This window comes from Nelumbo nucifera, chromosome 1 (genome assembly GCF_055504915.1).
Source record: "Nelumbo nucifera cultivar China Antique chromosome 1, China Antique-T2T, whole genome shotgun sequence".
Taxonomy (NCBI): domain Eukaryota; kingdom Viridiplantae; phylum Streptophyta; class Magnoliopsida; order Proteales; family Nelumbonaceae; genus Nelumbo; species Nelumbo nucifera.
Genome location: NC_142649.1, coordinates 202,963,842 through 202,990,488, shown reverse-complemented (window position 1 = coordinate 202,990,488; position 26,647 = coordinate 202,963,842). Strand labels below are relative to the sequence as shown.

Below are 26,647 nucleotides of genomic sequence, written 5' to 3'. Positions count from 1 at the left end.
AAGAGTATGATTAGATTGAGTTTGAGTATAGCTAAATACAACAAATGCACTTCTAACATGTCAAACCAAACTCTAGGTGATTGCTTTAAACCATATAGGGACTTCTTCAACCTGCATACCTTTCCTTTTTCCACATTTTTGTAAAAGCTAGCTAGAAGGTCCATATACACCTCCTGCAAGTCCCCATTGAGAAAGACATTCTTCACATCAAGTTGGAAGAGTGGCCAAGAGTATGTAGCTGCTAGTGATAGAAGAATCCAAATTGAACTCATCTTTGCCATTGGTGCAAAAGTTTCCAAGTAATCTATGCCATAAGTTTGAGTATACCCTTTTGCAACCAGCCTCACCTTGTACCTTTCTATACTCCCATCAGCCTTGTACTTCACTGTATAAACCCATCTGCATCCAACAATCTCCTCGCCATAAAGCAAATTCACAATCTCTCATGTTTGATTTTTAATCAATGCTTTCATTTTCTCCTACATAGCTGTCTTCCACTCAGGTTTGGAGAGAGCCTCACTAACACTTGGGTATAGACACAGAGTCAAGGGTACCTTGTACCTTTCTATACTCCCATCAGCCTTGTACTTCACTGTATAAACCCATCTGCATCTAACAGTCTCCTCGCCATAAAGCAAATTCACAATCTCTCATGTTTGAATTTTAATCAATGCTTTCATTTTCTCCTGCATAGCTGTCTTCCACTCAGGTTTGGAGAGAGCCTCACTAACACTTGGGTATAGACACAAAGTCAAGGTAGGAAAGGAAGGCCCGGTAGGAAGGGGATAATCCACTGTAGGAAAGATAGTGTGAGCTGCAATGAGTAGTACACTTCCTCTTCCCTTTTTTGAGGGCAATAGGGAAATCAAGGTCATTTGCAATGGTGTTAGGAGCAAGGGTAGTAGTACCAAATAGGAACTAAACTATTAGGGGGAACAAGAGGCATACCTGGGTCTGTGTCAGTCAAACCTGGAATCCCCGATGAGCCAATAGGGAGTGACGTGGGTTCCTCTACTATGGAATCAACCTCCCTGTGCTGTCGTGTAAAACACTGAGAGACAGGACACAACGGAGGTGGCAAAGTGGGTGAGATGGTAGGTCAGACACTAGAGTAGACAAAGGAGTTGGAACAGGAAATGGTACAGATTGCTCACTTCCTTCTCCAAAACACTCCCCCTAAAAAAAAAGGTGTAAACTCAAAAAAGGTGACATCTATAGTAACATACCAGCTGCCGGAGACTGGATCATAACAACATTACCCCTTCTGATTTCTTGCATACCCAAGGAGGACACACTTCTTCGCCTTAGGATCTAGCTTTGAGCGATGAGGACCAAGAACATGGACAAAGCATACACATCCAAACACACTTAGAGGAATATGGATTATCTCCCCCTCAGGAAAAAGAAGGCTGAACGGAGTGCTATATCCAAGAACACGAGAAGGCACCCGATTAATCAAGAACACTGCTATAAAAATTGTGTCACCCCAAAAATGAATTGCAACTGTAAAGCTCAACATCATGCTTCTTGTTACTTCCACAATATGTTTGTTCTTCCTTTTTGTTACACCATTCTGTTGTGGAGTGTATGTATAATTGCTCTGATGGATAACTCCATGCTCCAATAGGAATGATGCCAGGTCTTTTTCAAAGTATTCCCTGGCATTGTCTAATCTAAACACTTTCACTCGTACCCCAAACTGTGTTAGCACCATCTGATGGAATTGTTGAACTAAAGATGGTACCTCATAACGAGATCTCATCAAATATATCCAAGAGTACAGAGAATAATCATTCACAAACAAGAGAAAATACCAATAGCCACCCATAGAGGAAACATGGTATGGACCCCACACATCAGTATGAACAATATCAAAAACAAAGAACATCTTTTATTACTTACTTTAAAGGAATGTCTACAATGCTTTCCAAGTTGATAGACCTCACACTCCAAATTGGACAAACTGATAGACTCAAACAATTTGGGAAACAAAAAACAAATGTCCTAACCGATTATGCCAAAGCATAATCTGACCCACCAACTCTAACTTAATACTCCTGCTGGCACGATTGATGATTGAGAAGCGCATCAAGAAGATAGATTCCATTCACCTCACAACCACTCCCAATCATCCTCTTTGATTCCAGATCCTACAAAACACAATGACCAGGGGAAAAAATCACAAAACAGTTCAAATTCTTTGTCAAGCTACTAACAAATAAAATATCAATGCTCAGTCTAGGATTATGAAGGACAAAAGGTAGGGTAATAGTATCAGTTATCCTAACAGACCCTTTCCCAAAAATGGGAACATGTGATCCATTAGCGTGAAAACTCTATCTCTACTAGAGCAGAGGTGGTATGAGGTGAAAATGGTGAAAATGTTGGTCATATGTTCTAAGGCTCTTGAGTTTATAATCCAGGGAGGTCCCCCCTTACCTGTAGTGGATACATAATTTGCAATGGCATGTAAACTACTTGTGTGCACAAATGAGGTAGAATGACTACCTCTTGATCAACCTGCACCTTGTTGTCCCCACCTGATAATGAGTTGGAACTGGCTGTATTCTTCTGATTCAGGAACTACCCATATCTCTCCAATTCAGCCCTCACTACAGCTACTACAACAGATTCTAGAGAGGTTGTAGTAGGTGGCCCTGATAAATCACTAGTCACTGCCATATTCTAGAGAGGTGTGGGTAAAGCTTCCAATAAGTATCTCTGGTATGTTTGGGTTTCTTACAGTAGTTACATATCAGATCCCTTTTGTCCACCTTCATCGGTTCGTTTCCATCCTTGTCCCCACTCGACTTAGGCTTCACTATGCTAACCATAGCTGATTGCTCAAGGTCTGGGTTCCTCATCATCACATTCCTCCTACTCTCCTCTCCAAACACAAAGGCATATGCCTGAAAGAGAGTTACACTGTCTCAGGAAAGAATATGTTGTCGTGCAATATCATACTCAGGGTTAAGTCCAACTAAAAACTTAAAAACCCTATTCTTTTCTGCCAGCTTCTGATTAGTTGTTGCATCTTTGTTACTTTCCCAAACCATAGTCTCCAAATGATTTATCTCCTACCATAAGGTTTTGAGGGCTGAAAAATAAATAGCAATATTTTCTCCCTGCCTAGTAGCAATCACCTAGTTTCTCAACTGATAAGCTCTAGCAACATTCTCATTCTATGAATAAGTTTTTGCTACTCCATCCCAAATCTCCTTAGTTGTGTTATCCCATAAAAAGTTTGTACTTATATGGGGCAACATGGAATTACACAACCAAGTCATCACCATATAGTTCTCCTATACCCATCGGGAATGGTTAGTTTCAAGTTTCTTTTCCTCACCGGTGATATACCCCAATTTCCCACGAGCACCAATGGCCATCTTTTAAGATTGTGACCATTCTAAGTAGTTTGTACCATCAAACTTAACTGTAGTGATGGTTCCGGCCTCGAAGAGGTCTCCAACACCTCTCCCAAATCCCATTTCTCCTATAAATTTGTTTTCAACTACACAACCCTCCATAACTCCCAGAGTAGATTAGGAAATCAATTTGAGATGAAAAGAAAAGTATTTATCTCCTTTAGAAACCTCAAACACCCTCCTGGAACCCTAGAAGCCCCTCCCTCCAAAGAATCCTTTTTCTGTAAGAGCGGGGAAGAGAGAAGAGGTTGCCACTCCCTCCAAAGACCTCCAAAAAGGCTGGGACTTGAACCACCCCCATCAAGGAACCCTAGAAAACTAGTGCGGCACCTCCTAGGTCAAAATTGAAGAGTCCTACTAAAATAGGACTCTCCCCCTTTCTCTAGTTCTTCCTGATTTTGGTGTAAAACCCTAGACCAGCTACAAGGGATTGCAATTCCAACAAAAAATCCAAAAACTGGGCTTACCTAAAGTCTTTGATCAGCCCTTAAACTTATCATGCAGTCGACCGATCTAGGGCTGCATGATGGAGCAACTCAAGAAATCTTTAACCTTGCTTTGATACCAAGTGGACATGTTTGGACAACCTGTTTTGATATAAAAATTGTAAAAGAAAGAAGAAAAGAAAGAGAAGAAAACGTTTCCGCTAAGAAGGAGAGAGAAGAGAACGGGAGAAGCTCAGAATTAGGTCTGGCCACCCCTTTCATTAGATTATATACTCAAAAATAAAAGAGAGTACAAAGTCAAGTATGCCTAAGGCCTAATAACTCCCTAACTATGCTACGTAAATAAAAAACATGTTATATTAGCCCAAAATTCAACAACTAAGTTCAACCTTGTCACCAAAATTGAAGGAGATTTGAGAACAATCATTGTGTGGCTAAAAGATGAACAGAAGGTAACTTGGAGCTATAGACATGTCATCAGAGAGCTACAAAGATTAATAGAAGACCTGCAGGCATAAGTGAGGGATCAATTGCATTATGGCCAAACTGGCTAGGGATTGATGTTTTCTCTTCATTTGGAGGTCAGCTGAGGCTAGCCTCCCTATTTGGCTTCTAATGCTTTGATATACTCACATTTTACTTCTGATTAATAAAATTCAGTGGTGTCATTCATGAAAAAAGAAACAAAAAAAAGTTATGATGCTGCAGTCCTAATTTGAAAATTTTGCAGTTCAGAATTAACCTTTATGCATTAATTTTTAGCATGTCAGCCACAAAGGTGCTAGGTGCCCAAAACATTTGATATTGCATTGAACTGATATCAGGTATGAACTTGGAGAAAGTGGTAACTTCCAGAGCAGGCAAGAATTAAAAAGATGAAAAGACTTCAATAGAATCTATCCACCATCATATGTATCAACAAAATTCCACTCTACTGATCAAAGAGAGAAAAGTAGGGAACAAGAGGAAAATAATAGTAAGCTGTAAGCATTGGATATATAAGTGGTTGAAAACTTGTTAAGAGGATGCAGGATTTCATATTTTCCAAAGAAAAATTGCATTGACAAGTGAAGCTAGCACCAAAACAATAGAAGAAGCATACCTCCATGATAAATTATTTTCACAAAACCGCGAGATCCCATTCATTGCTGAAAAGGAATCAATGTGAACCCACTGGTCTTTACTAGTGTTAGTGTGGTGACCTATTTAAACAAACATCAATCAGTTATCAACACCAAACTAAATCCATGAGTTGATGAAAACATGCCATGATAACACCTAGTAAATAGTAATAATAACAATGTCCCAATTATAGTTGCAATATAAGATTCACCAACCATAATTTATAACCCACCACACCTGTCTTGACAAAACATAGGTATGCATCAGATTATCTGAGAAAAGCCAAATGCTAACATATGAATACAGCCCAAGAAAGAGGATTCCGGAAGCTTTGTTAAGTTTGTAATGATGGGATTGTTCGAATGTCACGTTCATATGGAATGCTTCATTAATCCCCAATTTTTTTTTTGATAAGTAAAAAAAGACAATTTTCATAAAACTAGAAAAGAAGCCTGCTAAACAAACAGCTGGATAGGAAACCAGAAAAAAATGTCATTACCCAATATTGTTTCCAGTTATCTGGGGTCTTGGGAGGGTAGACTGGGGACTGAGGACAGTCCAAACCTTTGGCATTTTTTAGCACAAAGTGGCTGCCTTCAGAGTCAAACCCACCCTTTCATGCATGGCAGCCTGAGATTTTACCTTCACACCAAGTAATGGTCCCTGGATAGCAGACAAGACAAGTCATACCTCCATGGAGCCAATGTTACATATTTTAAAATTCCATTCCTGGTCCCGGTTCTCCCCACAATAACATGTCCTTTGTAGCCATAGCTTTTGCCACAGGACTGGAAAACATGAGAACAAGGGTTCAAGTCTCAGGGCAGCCATTTTGTGCAAAAAAAAGCCAAAGCCTAGACCATATCCAGTCTACTGTTCCCAAGACCGCAAATAGCTAGGACCAACATTGGGTAATAGTCCTTTCATATTCAAGATCATGTCCTTGTCGTATCTTGTAACATAGATTGCATGTTTACATACATACATACATATACATATAGATAGATAGATAGACAGACAGGCAGACAGATTATATATATATATATATATATATATATATATATATATATATACAGAGAGAGAGAGAGAGAGAGTACCCATTTTATGCAAAGCTTTAAGAGCATATCCAGCAGGATAATTCTCATATGATGCCATGAACATAATGATGGAGAATCCTAGACTAAAAAAAAGCAAACTTTGAGAATGTTGGATCTACACAAAGATTATATTAGAATTTAGAAACTGAGAATAATAATGCCATTCACCCAACCTGACCAGAAGGGATCCAAGCATAACTAAATAAAGCCACTTCCAGAGACTCTTCTTCCTATTGTTGTAACTGAAAGGTTGAGATGATAGATTAAGAAGTGTAAAAGCAATTAAACAACCAAGTGCAGATATCTCAATACATGTTCTATAGGATAATAGCAGAGTAACATTAAACCCAATTAAGTTTTGGCAGCCCTGGTTAAATGCAGTGAATAAAAATGGAAGAAGATTCTCTAAAGTAGTATTTGGATGGGTGCGAAATGAAGGGGGAGGGCTGTGGCTTTTCCAGGATGAACCCTATTCAGATGGGTTAGAAAATTAATAAAATCCCTTGTTCTCTAGTTAAGAGGAATGAATTCCAGGTATCTCCCCTACTGGGGTAGATTCATTTAGATTTAGCCATTTCTTGGGGTGAGCTAGTTGTTTTAAAATCAGCCCATCCACCACAGGAAGGCAATTTTTGTATTTTTGTCTTGTATTTTTCATCTTCATAAAAACATTGTTGCTGATTAGTTACTGACCCCTCTCCTTTCTTTCTCTCCTTAACTGCCAACTCTTCCATCCGTACCTGTGATAATAAAGCTAGTGATACTTCACTTTTATGCTCATCCCTGCTTGTAAGAGATTCAAGTTTATGATCCCCCTCTGCATAGTAGATCTCTGTTGATGATCCTGCATATCTATTGACTCCAACATGTGAAAATATTCTTTTTCTCTAATGTTTCTCTAATGTTTACCAAGGTCCCCCCCTGCACAAAAGATAGCCCCTCAGTCTTCTTCAAGAACAAAATTAGAATAGCCTGCATCCGAAGGAGGGCCTCTGTTTCTGGTGTATACCAATGTGGCACCAAAATCCTATCTCTACCAGTTCCCCTCACAAATCTTGTGAAAGAAAATTAAAATTTTATGCCTGCAACTTTTTTGATAGATAACAATCAGAAGTTAATTGATTTATAAAGAGTATGATGTTCAATGCGGATTCCAATTAGGCTGGCCCCTTGCCACCTGTCCCTTTCAATTCTTTAAAGACAATACAGTCTTTGGCCTCTGAACCTTTTATTACTTAGAGCCCAATCAAAGTAAGGTTTTTTATGAGTGCAAGACCAAAATGAAGCTCCAACCCCATTTATGATGTATGTGTCATTACCATCGCATGGAAGTCAGGCCTCTCCTATTCTGTTGTCTTACAAACATATTCCCCACCACTTAACTAGATTATAGTTCCTAATGTTTAGTGGAACTGTAAAAAGAGTATATCCTTGTACTGATAAATAATGTTGAGAACTATCAAAATGAGAACAAGGTAGACGTTATACTACATACATTCTGCTAGCTGCAATTGCTGCTGCCAAGTTGAAGATAGGAATGGAACAAATAATGAATCGCAGTTCCTGTTGATCAGAGATAACAATAAATAATGTCTGAATAAACAATTATGCCCATTACATTTCAGGGATAACAATCATAGTTTTCAAGGCGTATAGGCGATTCTGGGCGACACTGGAGCGCCTAGTTGTCTAGTTGCCTAGGCGTTTATAATATAAAGAACTAACTTTTGGTTAGTTCCTTAGTTTTGTATACCATTCAACATGTATATTAATTGAAAAAATAGCAATCCACTTTATTAAGAACATTAAATTCTACTAAAAATGTGGCAAATCATCACATATAAAAGATAAAAATCTTGTACATATATTAATTTCATTATTTTCAAAAATAAATAAGTATTTCATAGAGCAATTTCATATCAATTAGCAGCTAAAGAAAGTAACTTTATATGATAAATATTCAAGAAGGAAAATAAAATAGAAAAAAAACAAGGATGGAAGTCATAGTTTTCAAGGTGCCAAGGCGAGGCTAGGCGACAGGGGGCGCCTTATCGCCTAGGTGGTGCCTAGGCGAAGGATATTTTTAAGTGAAACCATATATCCTAGGGTAGTTCCCTAGGTTCCATAACCATCTTTCCTTAATAATTATTCATAATTTCCATAAGAGAAGTATAAATTTCATGTTAAAGTCTAGAAAATCAACATTTTATGAGAAGAAAAAGAACAAAGGAAAAAAAATTCAAAAAATATAGGGGCTGAACCCCTACTTTTGTTATAGGAAAGAAGAAAAGAAAAGGTGGAAATTTCGATACGATACGCCCTGTATCGGGTGTAATGTATTGTATCTTTGGGGTCCCGATACCTGTTTGCAGGTGTTTTCGGGGACCCATTTTTCAAAATAATATATAGATTTAATAATGAAATTGAAAACCAAAGAAATAAAAAAAAAATAAGGGGAGTATCGTTATAAGTACTGATACACCTCTGCCAATACACAGAGGTGTATTGATACTTTGAACCATGGGTTCAATACAGCAGTTAGCAATGTTTGCGTTGATTAAACCCTAACAAAATAAGAAAATAATAAAAAGAAATTAGTATATAAAAACATAAAATGAATGTTCTAGTTTAATAATGTCTATTTTATAATTATAATGTCAAAAAATTAAAAATATAAAAGTATTTTATAACCCAATGCACAAAACTGCTTGGCGACTGGGCGAGGCGAGCCTCTAAGGGCGCATTGTCGCCTAGGCACCCGCCTAGGCGTCGCCTTGACAACTATAATGGAAGTTCTTTCTTCCCTTCTTTCTTTCTTTCTTTCTTAATTGTTCTCTCTCCTCAAAACCCTTTGATCTTTTAAATTTCAATAATAAAACATTAAAAACAAAGTATAAATGATATATGTAGCATATAATAAAATGTATTAAAACGCACATTAATAAGATACAACAATATAAATGGCATTATATAAGGCATCTGCCTTGTCATTTTTTACGTCTAGGCAGGCGCCGTGATAACTGTAGTTATAATAATCACCTTGTGTGGAAGCTTTGAGTAAAGTAAAACAAATGAGAAAACTGGAATAATGTACAAAAGGATCCTCCTGTCAAGAAACATGCCAATCTGCAATAGGAGAAAACAATGTCATGTAACATATAGGTTTCCTTTCATTCAATTGGCAATAACCATGGTTTAAACAAGTACAACAATATATTCCTATTAAAGCCCTTGGATGACAAATTTAAACTCAATAACAAGGAAATAACTTTCAAAGCAATGTAATCTTCATTTGATATGCTATTCACTTTTGTTTTACGATTACTCTCTGTAATCTACATTTGATATGCTATGTGTCACTTTATCTTGTTTCAGTATGGTTCTTTGCACATAATACTAGAGATATGGTCAAACTTGATGGATATGCATTAGTCTTTAACAAATCCATACCAAATCTAATATTGAAACATATCTAAGTTTGCACAGATATCTTAGACACCACTTGAGTCAACCTTCCCACTAGTTCCAGGTAATGTCCGGGCCTCATTTTACTGGAATTACCCATGTGAAACATAACACAACATGGTACTTAACTCCAGGTGTAAATCATTAACCGATTGTCAAAAAAAAAAAAAAACATATAGCAAATAGAAGTTGAAACTTCAAACATATGCAATATCCAATCAATAATTCCCCGTGTAACTGCATAAAATGTGGATTTTCAATAAAGAATTATGTCTTTTCTTGTATTTATTTTTGTTACAAGTTTATTTCCTGCATTATTTTGTTTTACATAATTCCTCATTTGAACAGAAATTAAGGGAATACACCTAAATATTAAATACTAAATATCAATCTCACTCATCAAAGAAAATCATATCTTTCTTGAATGATTGGATAAAAATGTACAGCACAACATAGTATGTGCCCATATATCCATACTGATTGGCAGAAAAATCTTTAAGGCTGGATACCTCAAATAACATGTAAAATGACTCAAATACCGTTGTCTAGGAACACAAAAGTATATAAGAAATTAAGAAAAAAAACAAATCCCAGATTTAACCACTTGACTTCGCATCAATATTGCTATCTTCTGACTTTTTAAATTTATTTTCTAGGTATTCTAAGTAGTATTTGTAAGTCTTCTAGAAATTTGTTGTTATTAGTAAAAATCAAAGTTACTATTTATGATAACTTTTCAGACCCAATAATTGTGATCATTTTTTGAGTCAAAAAAATGGTTCCCACATTAGTCTTTTCTCATGCTACTTTTTATAAATAGGCCAAGGATCAAGTGCACATTTTTTTCATGATTTAGTACATTAATGATTCAGTATAATTATGTGGAGATGTGCTAGAGGAGCCTTGCTATGGACAATCTAGGAAGAAAGGAATGCCAAAATCTTCCAAGACAAGGAGAGGAGCAGCCAAGATTTGAAGGATTGTGTGTTGAATAGGACAATCTTTTTTTTCTTTTTTGATAAATGAATAGGGCAATCCATTGATTGAAGACTTTAGAACTTTTTCATCATTTTTCCTTTTTAGAATTTAGACTTATGGAGAAACAAGTCAGCAGTAGCAAGGTGCTCTTTTAGGAAGACCAAGGCAGTTACAAGATGGATTCCACCACCTCACAGCTCAATGAAGCCGAATTTGGATGAGAGCAGTCAGGGCAATCTAAGGTGCTCTAGAATGGGGGGGGGGGGTCTTGACAAATGAGGTTGGAGAGATTGTACTTCTCTATTCAGGTCCCTTGGGATTTGGGGATTCAGTCAGAGCAGAACTATTAGCAGCCCTACAAGGAGTGCAATTTGCAAATCAACTGGGTGTAGGGCAGATTATTATTGAAGGGGATTCCAAGGTGGTGGTGGGATGGTTAAAGAACCCTGAGGATACTATATGGTGCTACAGGAATGAAGTAAAAAAATTTAAGTGGCTGACAAGGAATATGTCTGTTGCTACACAATGGGTGGGGAGATCAGCAAATGCTTTGGCTGATGGCTTAGCTAAGCAAGGGGTAAATAAGGAAGTCTTATTTTCGACTCAGCTGTAATGCTTGTTTTTTCCCTTTAGTTTCCTTGCAATAAGTTGAGAGAGGCCGCAGCTCGCACCTCTCCACGGGTTGTTGTATGAGCTCAAATTCTCCATTATCTTTTGAAGCAATAAAATTTTCTTTATTCATAAAAAAATCAGACCATTTCATTGGACCCCACAAAAAATGTAAAATATCAAAAATGCCCATGTCCAAAATACAGATATACATAGAAGATCTCATTCTGTGTTTCTTTTTCTTTCCCTTCCCTTATTTTTCCTTTCCTCTCATTACCTTTCTTTCCTTTCTTTTATTTCTTTCTTTTTTACATAAGGTGTAAGCCTCTAACACACCTCATGCAAAAAGCGTTTTATGCCTCAAAGGCTGGCAACATCTCTAGCATATGCCTCAGGGAATTTGGAGATGTCTTTGGGCATACGCCTCCCACACCTATTAAAACAATGGCTATGGTAGGTGTAGAACCAGAAAAAAAAAAAGAATTCTTTATTCAGCTCTTAGTAGGAAAAAAAAACAATTCAATAGACACAAAGTAGAAACTTCCAACTATTTGTATTCAATCTTCAAACCAAAAAAAAATAAAAATAAAAAAATAAAAAGAAACTTCCCTTTCAAACTAGGACACAAAACTCTCTAGTTCTACTAAATATAAGAAACCAAAAGTTACTAAAAATGGTACATTGTCTTTTACCATAAAAGACAATATGACCCACACCAACACACATTTTATTCCAATTTTATTGTATTTTTTCAATTCCATTTTATTATTTCATATATAAACAATTATATACATCAAAATTCATATGGAATAAAATTTTATGCTTTTTTTCAATTTGTTGTTGGTCTTGTTAATTTATTTTAAATTTTCATTATCTTTTCAATTTTTCTTAAAAATCATGTCGAGCTCCGCACAGCACGGGCCTACTAGGGCTCAGGCCACACTAGGCTCCCCTCGAGGGAAATTCATGCCAAGCAGGCATGGCCTAACAAGGCCTCACGTGCCATCACGGCATAGACCGCAACAGCCCACATTACACCTCTAGCGACATGAATTCCAATAAATGCTGGTCAAATTGTTGACTAGGACTTTGAACATGACTTTCTGAACCCAAACTCTTCATGGCCTAACAAGGCCCCACGTGCCATCACGACATAGCCCGCTACAACCCCTCTTCTTAGGTGTTAAAAAGAAGGGTTCTAGAAACAAACTCTTCATGTCCAAGGGAGGATTCCATCTCTACCTACAGCAATTGTTCTCCCTTTTAATATCAGAATCTTGCCATCTTCAAATTGAATTTAACAGCAAAAAAGGTATAAAAAACCTTACTGATCAAAAAGGGGAGGATTGCACCTGCCAAAAACAGAGAGACGAAAAAAAATCCAAATAATAAATGTAAATTTACAGAAAATCAGTAATTGGAATGTGTTCTCACCACCTGATCTACAGAGAAGACAAACATGGGTGATGGAAACCAGAAAGGTTTTCTCCTTTGATGGTTCTCAGATGTATTAATTTTGTTATGAAACACCTCCTGAGAAAAGCTCTTATTTTGGGTGGAACCAGACATCTACAAATGGAAAGAAATGGCAGGGCTAACGATCTTTTCCAACAGTAGAAAAGATCAAAAGAAAGAAGCACAAGAAAAGGAACCAAATGCAGATGGGAACCAATGTCCAAAGGAACAAGAAGAGAGACAATGTCCAAAGATTCACAATCCCTATCCCGCCGCAAAGACCCAAATTCCAATTCAGACCACAGTCAGAGATTACAGCACAGTAAGACACCAAACACTCTTTGTTAAGGGAAAGAGAAAAAAATAGTAGGAAATTTATCCTTGAATGTTTGACCCAAATCCCAATCTTTGTTCTAGCAGAACAGAATAGATTGGGGATACCCATAAAAGTAATGGTTCTTATTATTGAGGTTCATAAACTATGGGAACCACGACTTTTGAAGTGATGAAAAAATAAATGCAGAGAAACAATTATTTTGTGTGATCAAATAAAAAATATCAAAATACAAACTAAAGCAACAATAAATGCACTTTGGTATTTCTACAATTACAAACTCAGCTTCTTAACTGTATGTGTTACAATATGATCTGGTCAAAGTCATTGTTTGTTCAAACCTATTACTCGCTGTACTTTTACTCACTGTACTTCATCATCATGAACAGCAGCAGCAGAAGCAGCAACTATATGGGGTCAGCTGCATGAATCCTGTTTCACCATTGCATTCTGTTGAGTGCTATATTCATCATCAAATTAAGGGTGCTTAAATCATTTCCTACTACTTCCATTCAAGTCATTTTTGGTCTGCTGCTCCCAACTCTTCTAGCTTCTTCAACTTGCAACAGATAGCTTCTTATAATGGATGTTATAGATGGTCTTCTATGCACAACACCAAAGTCCCTCAGTCTACTTTCTCTCATTTTATCACCTATTGGAGTTACTCCTAGATTCCTTCATATGACTTCATGTCTGAACCTATCCTTTCTATTTTTTATTCCTTATCTAAGCATACACATTTCCACCATATTCATTTTTTGGACATGCTGTTTCTCAACAGCCCAACACTCTGATGCATACAACATAGTTGTCCCTAGAAGTGTTTATTAGAATTTTTCCTTTTAGCCAAAGTGGTTTGCACCTATCACATAAGACTCCAGATGCACCCCTCAATTTTGCCCATCCTGCTCTAATTCTATGAGAGACATCCTCCTCAATCTCCCCTTTCTTATGAAACAAGGCAATGGACTAATGGAAGAGACCAGATTGAATTATTTCTTGGTCTTGAATCCTAAGTGTATCCTGGTTTGCACTCCTATTATTATTAAATTTACATTGCATACATTTGGTTTTAGTCCTGCTTATTTTAAAACCTCTTGTTTCTAATGTACTTGTCCCTAAACCTAATTTTACATTTAATCCTTCATTAATTTCATCAACAAATAATGTCATCAATAAACATCATGTACCATGAGACCTCCTCTTGAGTATGTTTAGTCAATTCACTCACTGTACTTGATAAATAAACAAAACCATGGCCTAATACACTTTACAAAAAATTCTATTTAACTGGATAAACTAATGGGTATGTACAATATGCTTACTTGCTCAGCATTCCTTATACAGCTCCCTATTTACAATAGGACCTCCTCTTGCTCAGCATTCCTATGTACGAAAAATTCTATTTTGGCTAAGGTATTACATGCCCAAGTACATTATTGTTGATTAATTTTCGAAGTGCTTGTTAACTAATTCTTCCCCTTTTTGGAAGCTTCACGCTTTTATTTTATTTTTCCTGAAGTAGATAGCTATTTTCTCTTTTGGGTTCACATAGTTGTACTTATAAATGGACCTTAAATAATACTAGCATTTCAGTGGCTACCCCAGTTGTTCAGGACACAAAAAGGAACAACTGACCAGGGCTCATGAGTTACTAATTTATGAAGTTATCATCCTACACCAGTAATCTCTATTTGGGGCAGCAACAAGAGTTCTGTTACACCATTTCAGCAAACAGAAAGATGAATTCAACAAAAGCCACAAGCTCATCTTCATTGATTGGAGTTGGAAAACTGTGCTAGAAGCAAAAGATGTGTCAAGAAAAGCCACTTGGATAACAATAATTGTAGCTACATCACATTCCTAAGCTCACCAAAAGGAGAGGATATGCTGCAAGAAGAGAGCGAGGAAGAGCTGATGTGAAGTACCAATGAAATGCATATCTCTGAGGAACCCATGTTAAAGACAAATAAAATCATTTTCTCAAATAAAAAAACTAAACTTGAAGGAAATTATGTTAGTCCTGATAGAAATCCACCACATATGCAGATAAATTTTCTGAAAATTGTAATTGTATCACAAATGTCATACAAGTGCTTGAATTGAATCAACACATGAGTCTTATCATAATATAAAATTTCTGTTCTTCAGAAATCTGCCCAAAAAATAAAAAATGTGTACAAGTGATTTTATCCCACTGTTAATCCATATCTACCATTTATACACTAAACGGGATAAATCTCGCCACTTGTAAACTAGAAGCATAAGATGATGCAATCAAGTTCCCTTGAAAAAATCTAAATAAATAAAGGAATGACAAAGTAGAGAACTAGGCCCCAATCAAGTTGATTTATATCTGCACGAAGCATATAAGCTGTAAGAATCGTGAATTGAATTGTAAGATTCAAACAGCAATCAATTTTTTTTTTCAGAAAAAGGATTCAGACATAAGATTTGAAGGTGAACATTGGGATTCACCATTTGAATTTTGAATTCAAATGTACTACACTGCATTTCAAATGTCAACTATACTAAATTCATAGTAATGAAGAAAATGGACAGTGACCATGTTATGAACTAATTATTGCAAATAGCTATATAAGTTTATCAAATCCATTCATGTAATGTATCTGTCATTCTCTTCTTTCAAGAAAGAAATCGCTACAATCAAGTTTGCATACCATGCTCCTGACAAAGATCATGAAGAATACATTGGGTGAAATCAGGAGTAGAGGCAGAAATCAGAGAACAAGGGGGCAGTTTTGGCCTTCGAATTCTCAGCAGGCTGATTGGGGCAGGAGGATGGTGGATTGCAGTTCGGAGTTGAGTGAAGAACTCATAGGTTTCACCAATTGTATAGGGTGTATAGGTGATTTTTTTCCCTGCATGGAGATTGGGGGTTTATTGTGCATATTTATTGGAGCCGTTTTTTTCTTTGAGCCACAAAGCTGCCCTTGCAGCACTATACCCCCATACCCTGCTTTACATAAAGATTGGCTTGTAAAAACAAGGAACTATAACCTATCTTTTAAACATATTATGTCTAACCAGCCAAGAAAACATTTTTCCCAAAACCTTTTGAAACATTGAGTCCACTGGACTGCTCTTATTTTTAAATATCCTTGTATTTCTTTCCTGGCAAATGCACCAAAAAGCTACAGCCAGAAGCCTGGAACAGGCCAGCTTCCCATTTTTTTACTTAAACCATCTACCTCCAACCCTTTACTGTTAGAGTCAGTTCGAAAGTAAGAAAAGAAAGAGAGAGATAGACAGAGAGAGAACAGCCGAATGGTGGGTGTGACACCTTGTGTCAGTCAGCACCCTAAAAGATATATTTATATTAAGTTGTAAAAGGGCAGATCTGCCCTTAATGTACATGAGAGAGATAATACAAAGAATAGGTATATAGTAAAGAAAAGTAAAAGTACAAAAGTAGCCCTATGGCTAGATTTCACTGTCTCTACACTCCCTCTCAAACTGATGCCTAGGAATAAGCATCAGTTTGTCCATGAGAAATAGATGCCAAGCCCGTGTCATTGCTTTAGTCAACAAGTCTGCTAGTTGGAGCCCCGAAGAGACATGAGGAAGAGATATGGTACCCTCAAGAAGGAGATCGCAAATGAAGTGGCAATCAACTTCTATGTGTTTAGTGCGCTCATGGAAGATTTGGGCATAGTAGCTTGTTTCTTGCACTTCCATGAGATAAGGGAGTAGCCAGTGGTGGACCATCGAGTGTCAGGGCATCAATCCCAATCAACATCCGCATAGGCCATAAGATAAATGGGAGATGATGAGGAGAAGAATATCCCATGTGACAGTGTGCCTCGCACATATCTTATAAATGTGGTTGTCTCAAAGAAGACACAAACTGACTTACTATCTGAACTGCATAAGATATGTCCGGCTGAGTCATGGTGAGATAGATTAAACTGCCCACTAGCTGACGATAAAGGGTAGGATCTTCATGGGGAGACCATCATCTTTGCTGAGTTTCAGGTTCAGTTCTAGTGGAATGTCCACAATCATAGATTCACTAAGATTTGCCAGTTTAACCGGGTCAGCCGCATACTTCTGTTGATTAACAAAGTAGCCTCGAGAATTTCTACTCACTTCAAGGCCCAAAAAATATGTCAAAGGCCCCAAGTCCTTCATCTTTAAGGATTCTTTGAGTAACTGTTGTAGCCTAGAAATTCCTTCTGTGCCATCCCCTGTAATGAGTATATCATCAACATAGAGGAGTAACATTGTTACTACCTACTTCCTCCTTAAGATGAATAAGGAATAACCGGAAGGACTCTAGGTAAAGCTAGCATCAGTGATGACAGATTTGAACTTTTCAAACCATGCCCTAGGGGCTTGCTTCAGGCCATAAAGTGACTTCTTCAGACGACAAACAAGTTGTGGATCTATACAGTATCCTGGAGGGGGCTTCATATAGACCGTCTCTTTTAACTCCCCAAGTCCCCATGAAGAAAAGCATTATTGACATCCATTTGATGGATTGTCCATTGTTTGGCTACAGATATGGCCATTAGAAGACGTACAATAGTCATTTAAGCTACAGGAGCAAAAGTCTCCTCATAGTCTATCCTGTGTTCTTGTTTATATCCCTGTGCAACAAGTCTAGCTTTATATCTGTCTAGGCTCCCATCAGATTTCAATTTCACAAAATAGACCCATTGACTTCCTATGAAAGAGGCTTCAGGTGGAGCTTGAACCAGGTCCCAGGTGTCATTCTCAAGAAGGGTTCGAATCTCAGAATCCATGGCATCTTTTCAATGTGGTTCTGCTACGGCCTACTGGTAAGATCTGGGAATGTCTGTGGTAGACAAGGAGCTATTTTCTGGTGAATAACCATAACGGTTAGGTGGTCGAGAGATTCTAGTGGAACGGTGTAAAGTGGGTTCAGGAGGAAGGTCAAGTACACTAACTGAGGGAGTTGGAGTGACCGGATCAGCAACTGGAGGCGGAGTAGAGGGGGGGATGGAGACTGAAGAAGGCCGTTGCTTCCTGAAGTATGTCTGAAGTTGCTGCAGAGGTGACAATGGAATATCTGAAGTGCCTGTAGAATCAAAACTGTGCAACAAGGAAATAGAAGGAGCTGGGAATTTCACAATATGTTCAAAAAAGAACACACTTTCAAGAAAGACTACATTACGAGAGATTCAAAGGCAACGAACCAAGGGATCATAGCAAAGGAACCACTTATGTTCAGAGCTGTATTCCATGAAGGCACACAAAGCTGCTTGTGTAGTTAACTTTGTGCATTCATGGGGTGGAAAGTGGACAAAACAAGCACAACCAAAAACCCTGAGCATGGATATGTCTGGGGTTTGTGACAAAGAGATTGAAAAGGAGAGGAGTTATTCAAAACAGATGACGAAAGATGATTTATGAGATACACAGCAATGTTGGCCGCCTCCACCCAAAACCAAGAGAGTACATGGGAATCCTGTAAAAGGGTTCTGACTACACTCAAGATGTGCCCATTCTTCCTTTCTGCTACCCTGTTTTGTTGTGGGGTGCCTGGATAGGATTTTTTGGGTTCAATTCCATGTTGTTTCATGTAGTTCTGGAAATCCCCATCAATATATTCTCCCCCTGAATCCGATCTTAGTTCACAGATTCGAGCATCAAATTGGGTAATTACATAGGTGTGAAAGTGTTTAAAAACAGTGTACACTTCAAATTTCTTTCAAAGAAAATAAGCCCAAGTAAAATGAGTGCAGTCATCAATGAAGGCTACAAAGTACTTATATCCCAACTATGAAACAATTGGAGACGACCAGACATCACTATGTATTAAATGAAAGGGAACGGTTGCATGCTCAAAATAAGAAGGAAAGGGTAAAATATGACTCTTTACATAAACCACAAGTAATGCAATCTTTATTCACATTCTTAAAAGAAACAGTAGAAACAAGTAAACTACCAGAAGCAAATAATTGATCAAGTTTCTTAGAAAAAGGATGGTCAAGGCGTCTAAGCCACAAATGCCAATCACTATTACAATTAAAAGATCTAGAACTAGTAGTAGAAAGCAAACAAGAAGTAGAAGCAAAATTAGTCTTATTCTTCTCAAACTCCAAAGCAAAGAGTCTTCCCAGTCTACGCCCCTTCCCCTTCACCTCCCCAGTTTGCCGGTCCTGTATCAAGCAACCATCAGAAGTAAATGAGACATTATTACCTTCCTCTACAAGTTGGCCAAAAGAAATCAAATTAGTGGTGAGTTTAGGTACAAATAGAGTTTTGGATAAATGAAACAAAGATGATTTAGAGGTAGATAAATACAAATCATCACAACCAAGTATGTCAAGTTTCTCACCGTTTGCAGTAATAATGTCTATTGGGGAGATGAGGTTTGGGATACTAACCAAAAGTAGCCCCTATCATGTGGTTAGAGGCTCCTGAGTCTATATACCAAAGGTGGTTCGGGGATGACCGAGGACATGAGCTGTCAAATCCTTTCTTTAGACATACCGTTGGAGGTGTCGTTTTGGCCAGCCACAGAAGTGATAGAGGAGGAGGCATCTGAACCATCTACAGCAGTCTGATAGGCCTTGTAGTTCCCTTTCTTCTGATTTGGACCACTACCTTTCTGCGGCAGGGTAGGACATTCAGTGATGATGTAGCCAACCTACTTGCAATAGGTGCATGTGTTTTTCTTCTTAAAATGGGAGACAACATGCCCATACTCCTTGCATTCATAACACTGTATCTTAGAGAAATCCTTCTTCCCCTTTGGTTTAGTTGCCAAAAAGACAGCATCAATGTTGGAATCCTTACTTCCATCTAGTGCAGTCTGAGTAGTCAATCTAGTTTTTGCCCTCAAAATCTCCCCAAGAATAGTATCTAAGTCAGGAAGTGTTCATCGACTTAGGATATTAGATCGGACGACTTCAAATTCTGGCCTTAGGTGCATTAGGAACTGCATAATTTTCCTCCTATCGAAGTGTTCCTTCATGTATTTAACACAACAGTTTGAAGGATCATCTCCCATGTGAACTAACTCATATTCTGCCCAAAGGTTAATGAACCAGGCATAGTACTCCTAGACCTTTCTATCTCCCTGATAGTAAGAAAAATGTCAACCTCTATCTGATACTGTCTAGAGGTATTCGACTACTAATAAACTTTCTCAAGGTATTGATACATCTCATAGGTTGTCCCGTACCCTCTCATAGGGATAGCAATATCAGTTTCGACTGAGCCTAGAATCCATGACGTAATTTTTGCGTTGTCGATTTTCCACTGATTAAGTCCCTTAATGTCAGAGTCATCAGGTTTAGACACAGATCCATCTAGGTACCCCCAAAGACCCTTAGCTTCGACATGGAACTGAAAATTGAACTTCCATAGTGCGTAGTTCGTACCGTTGAACTTAATAGGAAGAACATCCATCCTTTCTGATGCCATCGAATGATAAAGAGCAACAACACACATTTCTAGTAACCAAAAGAAATTCGAACCAGAGAAGAAAAGAATAATACCTTTGGGCTGATGTCCAAAAAAAGCAACTGTAAAGTTCTGCTGAACTGAAAAGTGGATCAAAACCCCTCAAGGACAAAACCGATCCAAACCAAACCAAAGAGGTTCAATAGATCTGCTCTGGGCAACACCAGATCTAAAGTTTCAGGCTGATCCGATGTCTCTATAGGGAGATATGAAAAACAGATTGAACCCAATGGCGCAGCAGTCCAGAAAACAGATCTGTAAAGTTCAGATCTGTAGCCGATTCAGGAAAAGAAGTAAAGAAGATACTCAAGAACTTCCAAATACTGTTAGGGAGTTCTTAAATCAGTAGTAGCCAAGGTGTTGAGTGAAGTTCAGGTCATGACCCGCTCTGATACCATGTCAGAGTCAGTTCGAAAGTCAGAAAAGAAAGAGAGAGACAAATAGAGAGAGAATAGCTGAATGGTGGGTGTGACACCTTGTATCAGTCGACACCCTAAAAGATATATATATATATTAAGTTGTGAAAGGACAGATCTGCCATTAATGTATAGGAGAGAGTTAATACAAAGAATAGATATACAGCAAAGAAAAGCAAAAGTACAAAAGCAGCCCTATGGCTAGATTTCACTGTCTCTACTTACAAATTCCTCCACTAATGCTGGACGGCAGCTCTTCACTTCAAACACATTCCAAACTTTGACCCAAACTTCATGGGAAAATTTGTTGTGCATCAATAGATGGTCTACTAATTCAGAGTAGCCTTAACACAAAACATAGTCACCTGAATCCAGCACCATTCCAGTCCATACAAAAAATGCTATTTGTGGGAACAAGAAACCAAATAATGTTAACAGGGACTGATTTCTCATCCAATCTGGCCAAGGCATTATAACAAGATTTCACAGTGAAATTTCCTGTACTCTCCCCCGCCATATTCTTCTATCAAAGCTTCCAACCCTGATTCTCCCCAAATCACCAAAACCATTTCCCTAACAAAGAAACATTTACATTCTTCACCCTCCTTACCCCTAATCCCTCTTGAGATTTAGGCTTGCTTACTTTTATTCCAACTAACTAAATGAAAATTCTTTTCTTCTTTCCACCTTCTCCACCAAAAAAAAAAGAAAAAAAACCCTCATTTTCTTATCAGTGATGGCTGCCATATCCTTCAGGATTAGATACAATGATAGATACATGGGGAACAAGGACAACACACTTTTCACTAGATAGCTTGTCTCCATAAGAAAGGTATTTGGCTTTCCATGAGGCCAGTCTCCTATCAATTCTTCTTGCACATTAGGCTAACTCCAGTACCTCACTCATGACTACAAGCTCACTCTTATGCAGATTCACTTTTGAGCCAGAGCCAACTTCAAACCATATCAGCACCGCCATATCATATTGCAGCTGCTCCTAAGAAAGCATCACAGAAAAGAAGGGTGTCATCCACATATTGAGGCAATGATACCTCCACCCAGACCTTTTCACCATTGTTCTTAAAGCTTCCATTACACATAGGGGAAAGTGGGACCCTTTGTCTTAAACCTCTTGAACTTTTGAAACTCCAACAAGATGTTCCATTCACCAAAGTCAAAAATAGAAGGGTTAGTAATGCATACCTTCATCCAATTACTCCACTTAGAGCCAGAATTCATCTATTTAATGCATAATCTAAAAAATTCCAGTTGACATGACCATAGGCCCTCTCCAAGTCCACACCTTACATGATAAATCAGCCCTTCAACTTCTCAACCTAGAAACAACCAGTTCATTTGCTACTAACACCCCATCCACCATTAGCCTTTCAAAAAAGCACCTTGGCTCTCCAAAATGATACTTCCAAAAACAGGTTTCAGCCCCATTGCTAGAACCTTGGCAATGATTTTATATACACTCCCAATCATGTTGATTGATCAGTAATCTTTTAGCTCTTCTGCTTCTTTTTCCTTTGGAATTAGAGTGATGAAGGTTGACTTAAAACTCCTTACAAGTTACAAAGGCTGCTAAAGCATGAAATTCATCTAACACCTTCATGATATCCACCTTTAGGAAGTCCCAACAATGTTTATAAAACGCCATGATGAATCCATCCGACCCCAGTGTCTCAACCACTTTCATTTCCTTTATTGCTTCTCTTGATTCCTCTTCCTTGAACTCCCTCTCCAACTCCTTGGCTTGCTTCTCTGAGATGCAATCAAAATCTATCAAATCAACCTTGGGTTTAATTATTCACTCTTCCTTGTATAAATTTCTATAACACTCCACTATGCAACTTTTAATATTACTCTCTTGATCTCTTCTTCCACCACTTCTCCATTCACACCACCAGCCTCTTAATAGGATTTTCCCTCCTAACAGATGCTATTGTATGAAAACATTTGGTATTAGTGCCCCCTCCTTTAACACATTTTTATTTTTATCACAAAAAAAAAATCAGAGTACATACATCAAAAAGCAGCACCGTGTAAATTTGAAGAAGCATACCAATTGATGCAAGCAGCCTAGTAATATACACTAAATGGTACAAATTCTAGAAGCAGTAATTGAACCTACTAAAACTCAAAAGAAGGGCATGAAATTTTATCCCTGGAGTCTCCCTCTCCACTTATATCACAATTAAAAGAAGGCCATTAAAAGAGCAATTAGGAAGCGGAATCCAGAAGTAGTGTTACTTCAAGAGTCCAAGAGGACTGCATTAGACATTAGATGGGCAAGAAGTGTTTGGAAGGCTAGGGAAATTAAGTTGGCAATTACGCCCTCATTGGGGTCCTCTGGAGGCTTAGTAACTCTGTGGAATAGTGAAGTGGAAGTGGGCTTGAAAGAACTTATAGGTAAATTCTCAATCTCTATGAAATTTAGACAAGTGGAGGATGGGTTTGAATGGGTGTTGACAAATCTGTATGGCCCCAATGGTTACAGGGAAAGGAAAGAAATGTAGGAGGAATTGGGGGACATTAGAGGCTTGTGGGAGGATCCTTGGTGTAATGTAATCAAATTCAGAGGAAACTAACAATTCTAGGCAAGGGTTACTACGAGTATGAGGAAATTCAATCAGTTTGTGGATATTTTTTAGTTTAAGGAACTTCCACTTTTTCATGGTAAATTTACTTGGTCTAATTTCCAATCGAACCCGATCTCTTCTAAACTGGATAGGTTTCCCTTTACATTAGACCAAGAAGAGCATTGGGGAGGATTGAACTCTAGAACCCTTCCATGTTCCAAGAGCTACTTCTGATCATTGGCCCATTGTGATTTGTAAAGAGGTACTGAGAAGGTTAAGGGTTGGTGGGGTGGAAAGAATTTGATCCTGGAGTGAATTGGAAAGGAATGAGGTCCACAAGAAACTCCAATACCTGAAAACTAAAATAAAAGATTGGAATGAACTGGAATTCAGTAAGTTGAAGAAAGGAAGCAAGTTTTTGTTGACCAAATTGAAGAGCTAGACCTTAAGTAAGAAAGAGGAATTCTTGGGGAGAGTGAAAAGGAACTTAGGTGGACTTTGAGGAAACAATTGGATTGTATAAGGAGGAGATGAGTTGAAGGCAGAAATTGAGGCGTAAGTGGTTAAAAGAAGGAGATAGAAATACAAAATTCTCCCATGTGATGGAAAACAAGGAAGAACAAGGAAAAATTACATCTCCAAATTAGTGGTTGAGAGTTCGATTATCACTCAAGAAGATGAGATAGTTGGGGCCTTTGTGGATCATTTTAAATCTTTATTTAGAAGGCCCCTGAACGGTATGGTGTGGGTAGATGGATTGGAGTGGCAAGGTTGGAGAGTGGGCTTAGAGATTAGTTGAAGAGAAAATTTGAGTTGGAAGAATTGAAAAAAGTAGTAGTGTTTTTGACAGACGGATCAAAAGCACCTAGGCTAGATGGTTTTACAATGGCTTTCTACCAAGACTATTGGGACATAGTGAAGGAGGATCTTTTGTTAGTTTTTGATAATTTCTAATGTTCTACAGGAGAGGAGTTATTAGTCCAAGTTTGAATTCAACATTCATAGTTTTGGCCCCTAAGAAATCTGATGCCTCCTGTTCGAAAGACTTTAGGCCAATCAGCTTGGTAAATAGCCTTCAAGATTATGGCCAAGGTGTTGTCCCTGCGGATTAGGCAAGTCCTCCCCGCTATAATTGCACCTAACCAAGGGGACTTTGTGCAAGGCAGATAGATGGTTGACCAAATATTAATAGAAAATGAATGTTTGGAGGATCTGAAAAAATTAGGGAAGAAAGAGGTGGTGTGCAAGTTCGATCTTGACAAAGCATGACTTGGTGGACTGGTCTTTTTTATTCGAAGTAATGTATAACTTTGAGTTTGAAAAAAGATGGTCTAAGTGGGTGATGGGATGTATCAGGACATGTCATTATTCCATTATGGTAAATGGGGTAGTGGTGGATTTTTTCCCAACTTTGAGGGGTATTAGACAAGGAGGTCCTCTCTCTCTTTTTTTGTTCACCTTAGTAGCAGATGTCTTGGGAAGGTTGATTCCTACAGCAGATTCAAGGGACTTAATAAGAGTGGAGAATTGGTAGGGGAAAGTATCCTGCATTGCTGGGGAAGTGGTTTTGGAGATTTGGGGAAATTCAAGGAGGAATGTGGAAAAGGGTGGTGCAGGCCAAGTCTGGAGATAGAAATTTTGGTTGGGATCTAGGAGCTTCAAATAAGTCCTATGGTTGCTCGGTTTGGAAAGGTATTGAAAAGACTTATCCTTGTTTGCAAAAGGTGTGAAATTCAAGGTAGGAAATGGGGAGAGGGTCAAATTTTGGAAGGATGTTTGGTGTGGGGTGAGGCCTTTGTTCAAGAGGGTCCTTGCCATGTTTGAAGTTGCAGTAAACAAAGAAGCTAAAGTTGCTGAAAGCTTGCAAATCCAAGAAGGTAGCTTGGTTTGGACCCCACAATTCAGGAGGAATCTAAACAATTGGGAAGTGGATGAGTGGATGGAGCTACTGCAACTCCTTTAACAGTACACAGTTGCAGTCAGCAAGAGCTGACAGTTGAATATGGAAGTGGGAGAAGTCTGGAAAATTCACAGTTAAATATTTTTACAAGGCCTTAAACAGTACAGAAGGACATTAAGTCCCAACCCACATCTGGTGTAAAAATGTGCCTTCAAAAATTTCTTTTTTGACTGGACGGCATACCTCAACAGGGTACTTCTTACAAGGGATAACCTCTCTTGGAAAGGTGTTGTACTGGATTCAACTATGTCCTATGTGAAGGACAACTGGAAACTGTGAACCACCTTTTACTGCACTGCAATTTCTCTTCAGAGATCTGGAACAGAATCTCACACTTAACCCCAGCAGTGGTATTTTGGTGCCTGTGGCAAGAAAGAAACGCTCAGGTCTTCAAAAGCAAGACAAGCTCTGCTGATTCCATTTTTCAGAAAATTGTGGGGAAGATGTTTTCTTGGTTGTCTGGTCACAGGCTGTTTAGGGGTGTGGGTTTTAAATCCTTTTTTGTACATGATAAGCTTTTTGTAAAGCAGGGTGGGGATTAAGTTTAGAGGGAACAGTTTTTTCTTGTTTCCTAAGTACATCATCATGCTGTACATTTTTTGTTCATATTTAATACAATGATACTTTACCTTTTCTTCAAAATCTTTTGTGAAGGATGTGATCAGAAGTGGATTAGAAACTATAAACTTGCCATACAACTGTTTAAATATATGTCTAATTTGAAGGTGAACTTTAAGAAAAGATGTATTGCAGGAATAAATCTGGAGGAGGGGGAGAAGTTAGAATGTACAGCTATTCTAGGTTGTGTGGTGTCTGATTGGCCTCTAAGTTATTTGGAACTACCTCTAAGAGATAACCCTAGGAAAGAAAGCTTCTGGAATTCGGTTGTTAAAAGATTTGAAAAAAGGCTTGTAGCTTGGAAAAGAAATTACCTCTCACTAGGAGGGAAAATCACTCTAATCAGATCCATCCTAGCTAATTTGCATGTTTATAATTTGTCGCTATTTAAAATTCTAGAACGGGTAGCAAGGAAGCTGGAGAAATTAATGAAGAACCTTCTTTGGGAGCCAGGGGAGGAAGAAAAGGATCATAGGGTTAGATGAAAAATAGTGTGCACAAGCAAGAAGCTTGGAGGTCTTGGTACTAGGAAAGTTCAGAAGAGAAATATGGCTCTTTTAGGTAAGTAGTTGTGGAGATTGCCTATGGAGAAGGAAAACTATTGGTTAAGGTAGTGGTTAGTATTCATGGGCTTGTCGCAAATGGATGGAATACTGGAACTCTAGCTAGGACTTCTAGAGCT

General features: G+C 38.1%; 1 protein-coding gene across 7 annotated transcripts in view; it reads right to left on the bottom strand.

The window, feature by feature from the left end:
- ALG12 (homolog of asparagine-linked glycosylation 12) overlaps positions 1-26,647 on the bottom strand; it is a 108,995-nt gene that overhangs the window by 25,753 nt on the left and 56,595 nt on the right. For 5 of the 7 annotated variants that reach the window (XR_016080927.1, XR_016080926.1, XR_016080928.1 and 2 more), the window contains exons 12-17: positions 14,805-14,876; positions 9,130-9,216; positions 7,586-7,653; positions 6,264-6,332; positions 6,091-6,173; positions 4,974-5,073 (exon numbers count right to left, since the gene is read on the bottom strand). Coding sequence is in view for 3 of the 7 variants with exons in the window: in XM_010247797.2 (XP_010246099.1) it covers positions 4,974-5,073; positions 6,091-6,173; positions 6,264-6,332; positions 7,586-7,653; positions 9,130-9,216; positions 14,805-14,876 (479 nt within the window). In the remaining 4 variants the exon portion in view is untranslated. The remainder of the gene's footprint in view (positions 1-4,973; positions 5,074-6,090; positions 6,174-6,263; positions 6,333-7,585; positions 7,654-9,129; positions 9,217-14,804; positions 14,877-26,647) is intronic. The other 2 variants (XR_016080929.1, XM_088895881.1) reach the window with 2 other exon arrangements.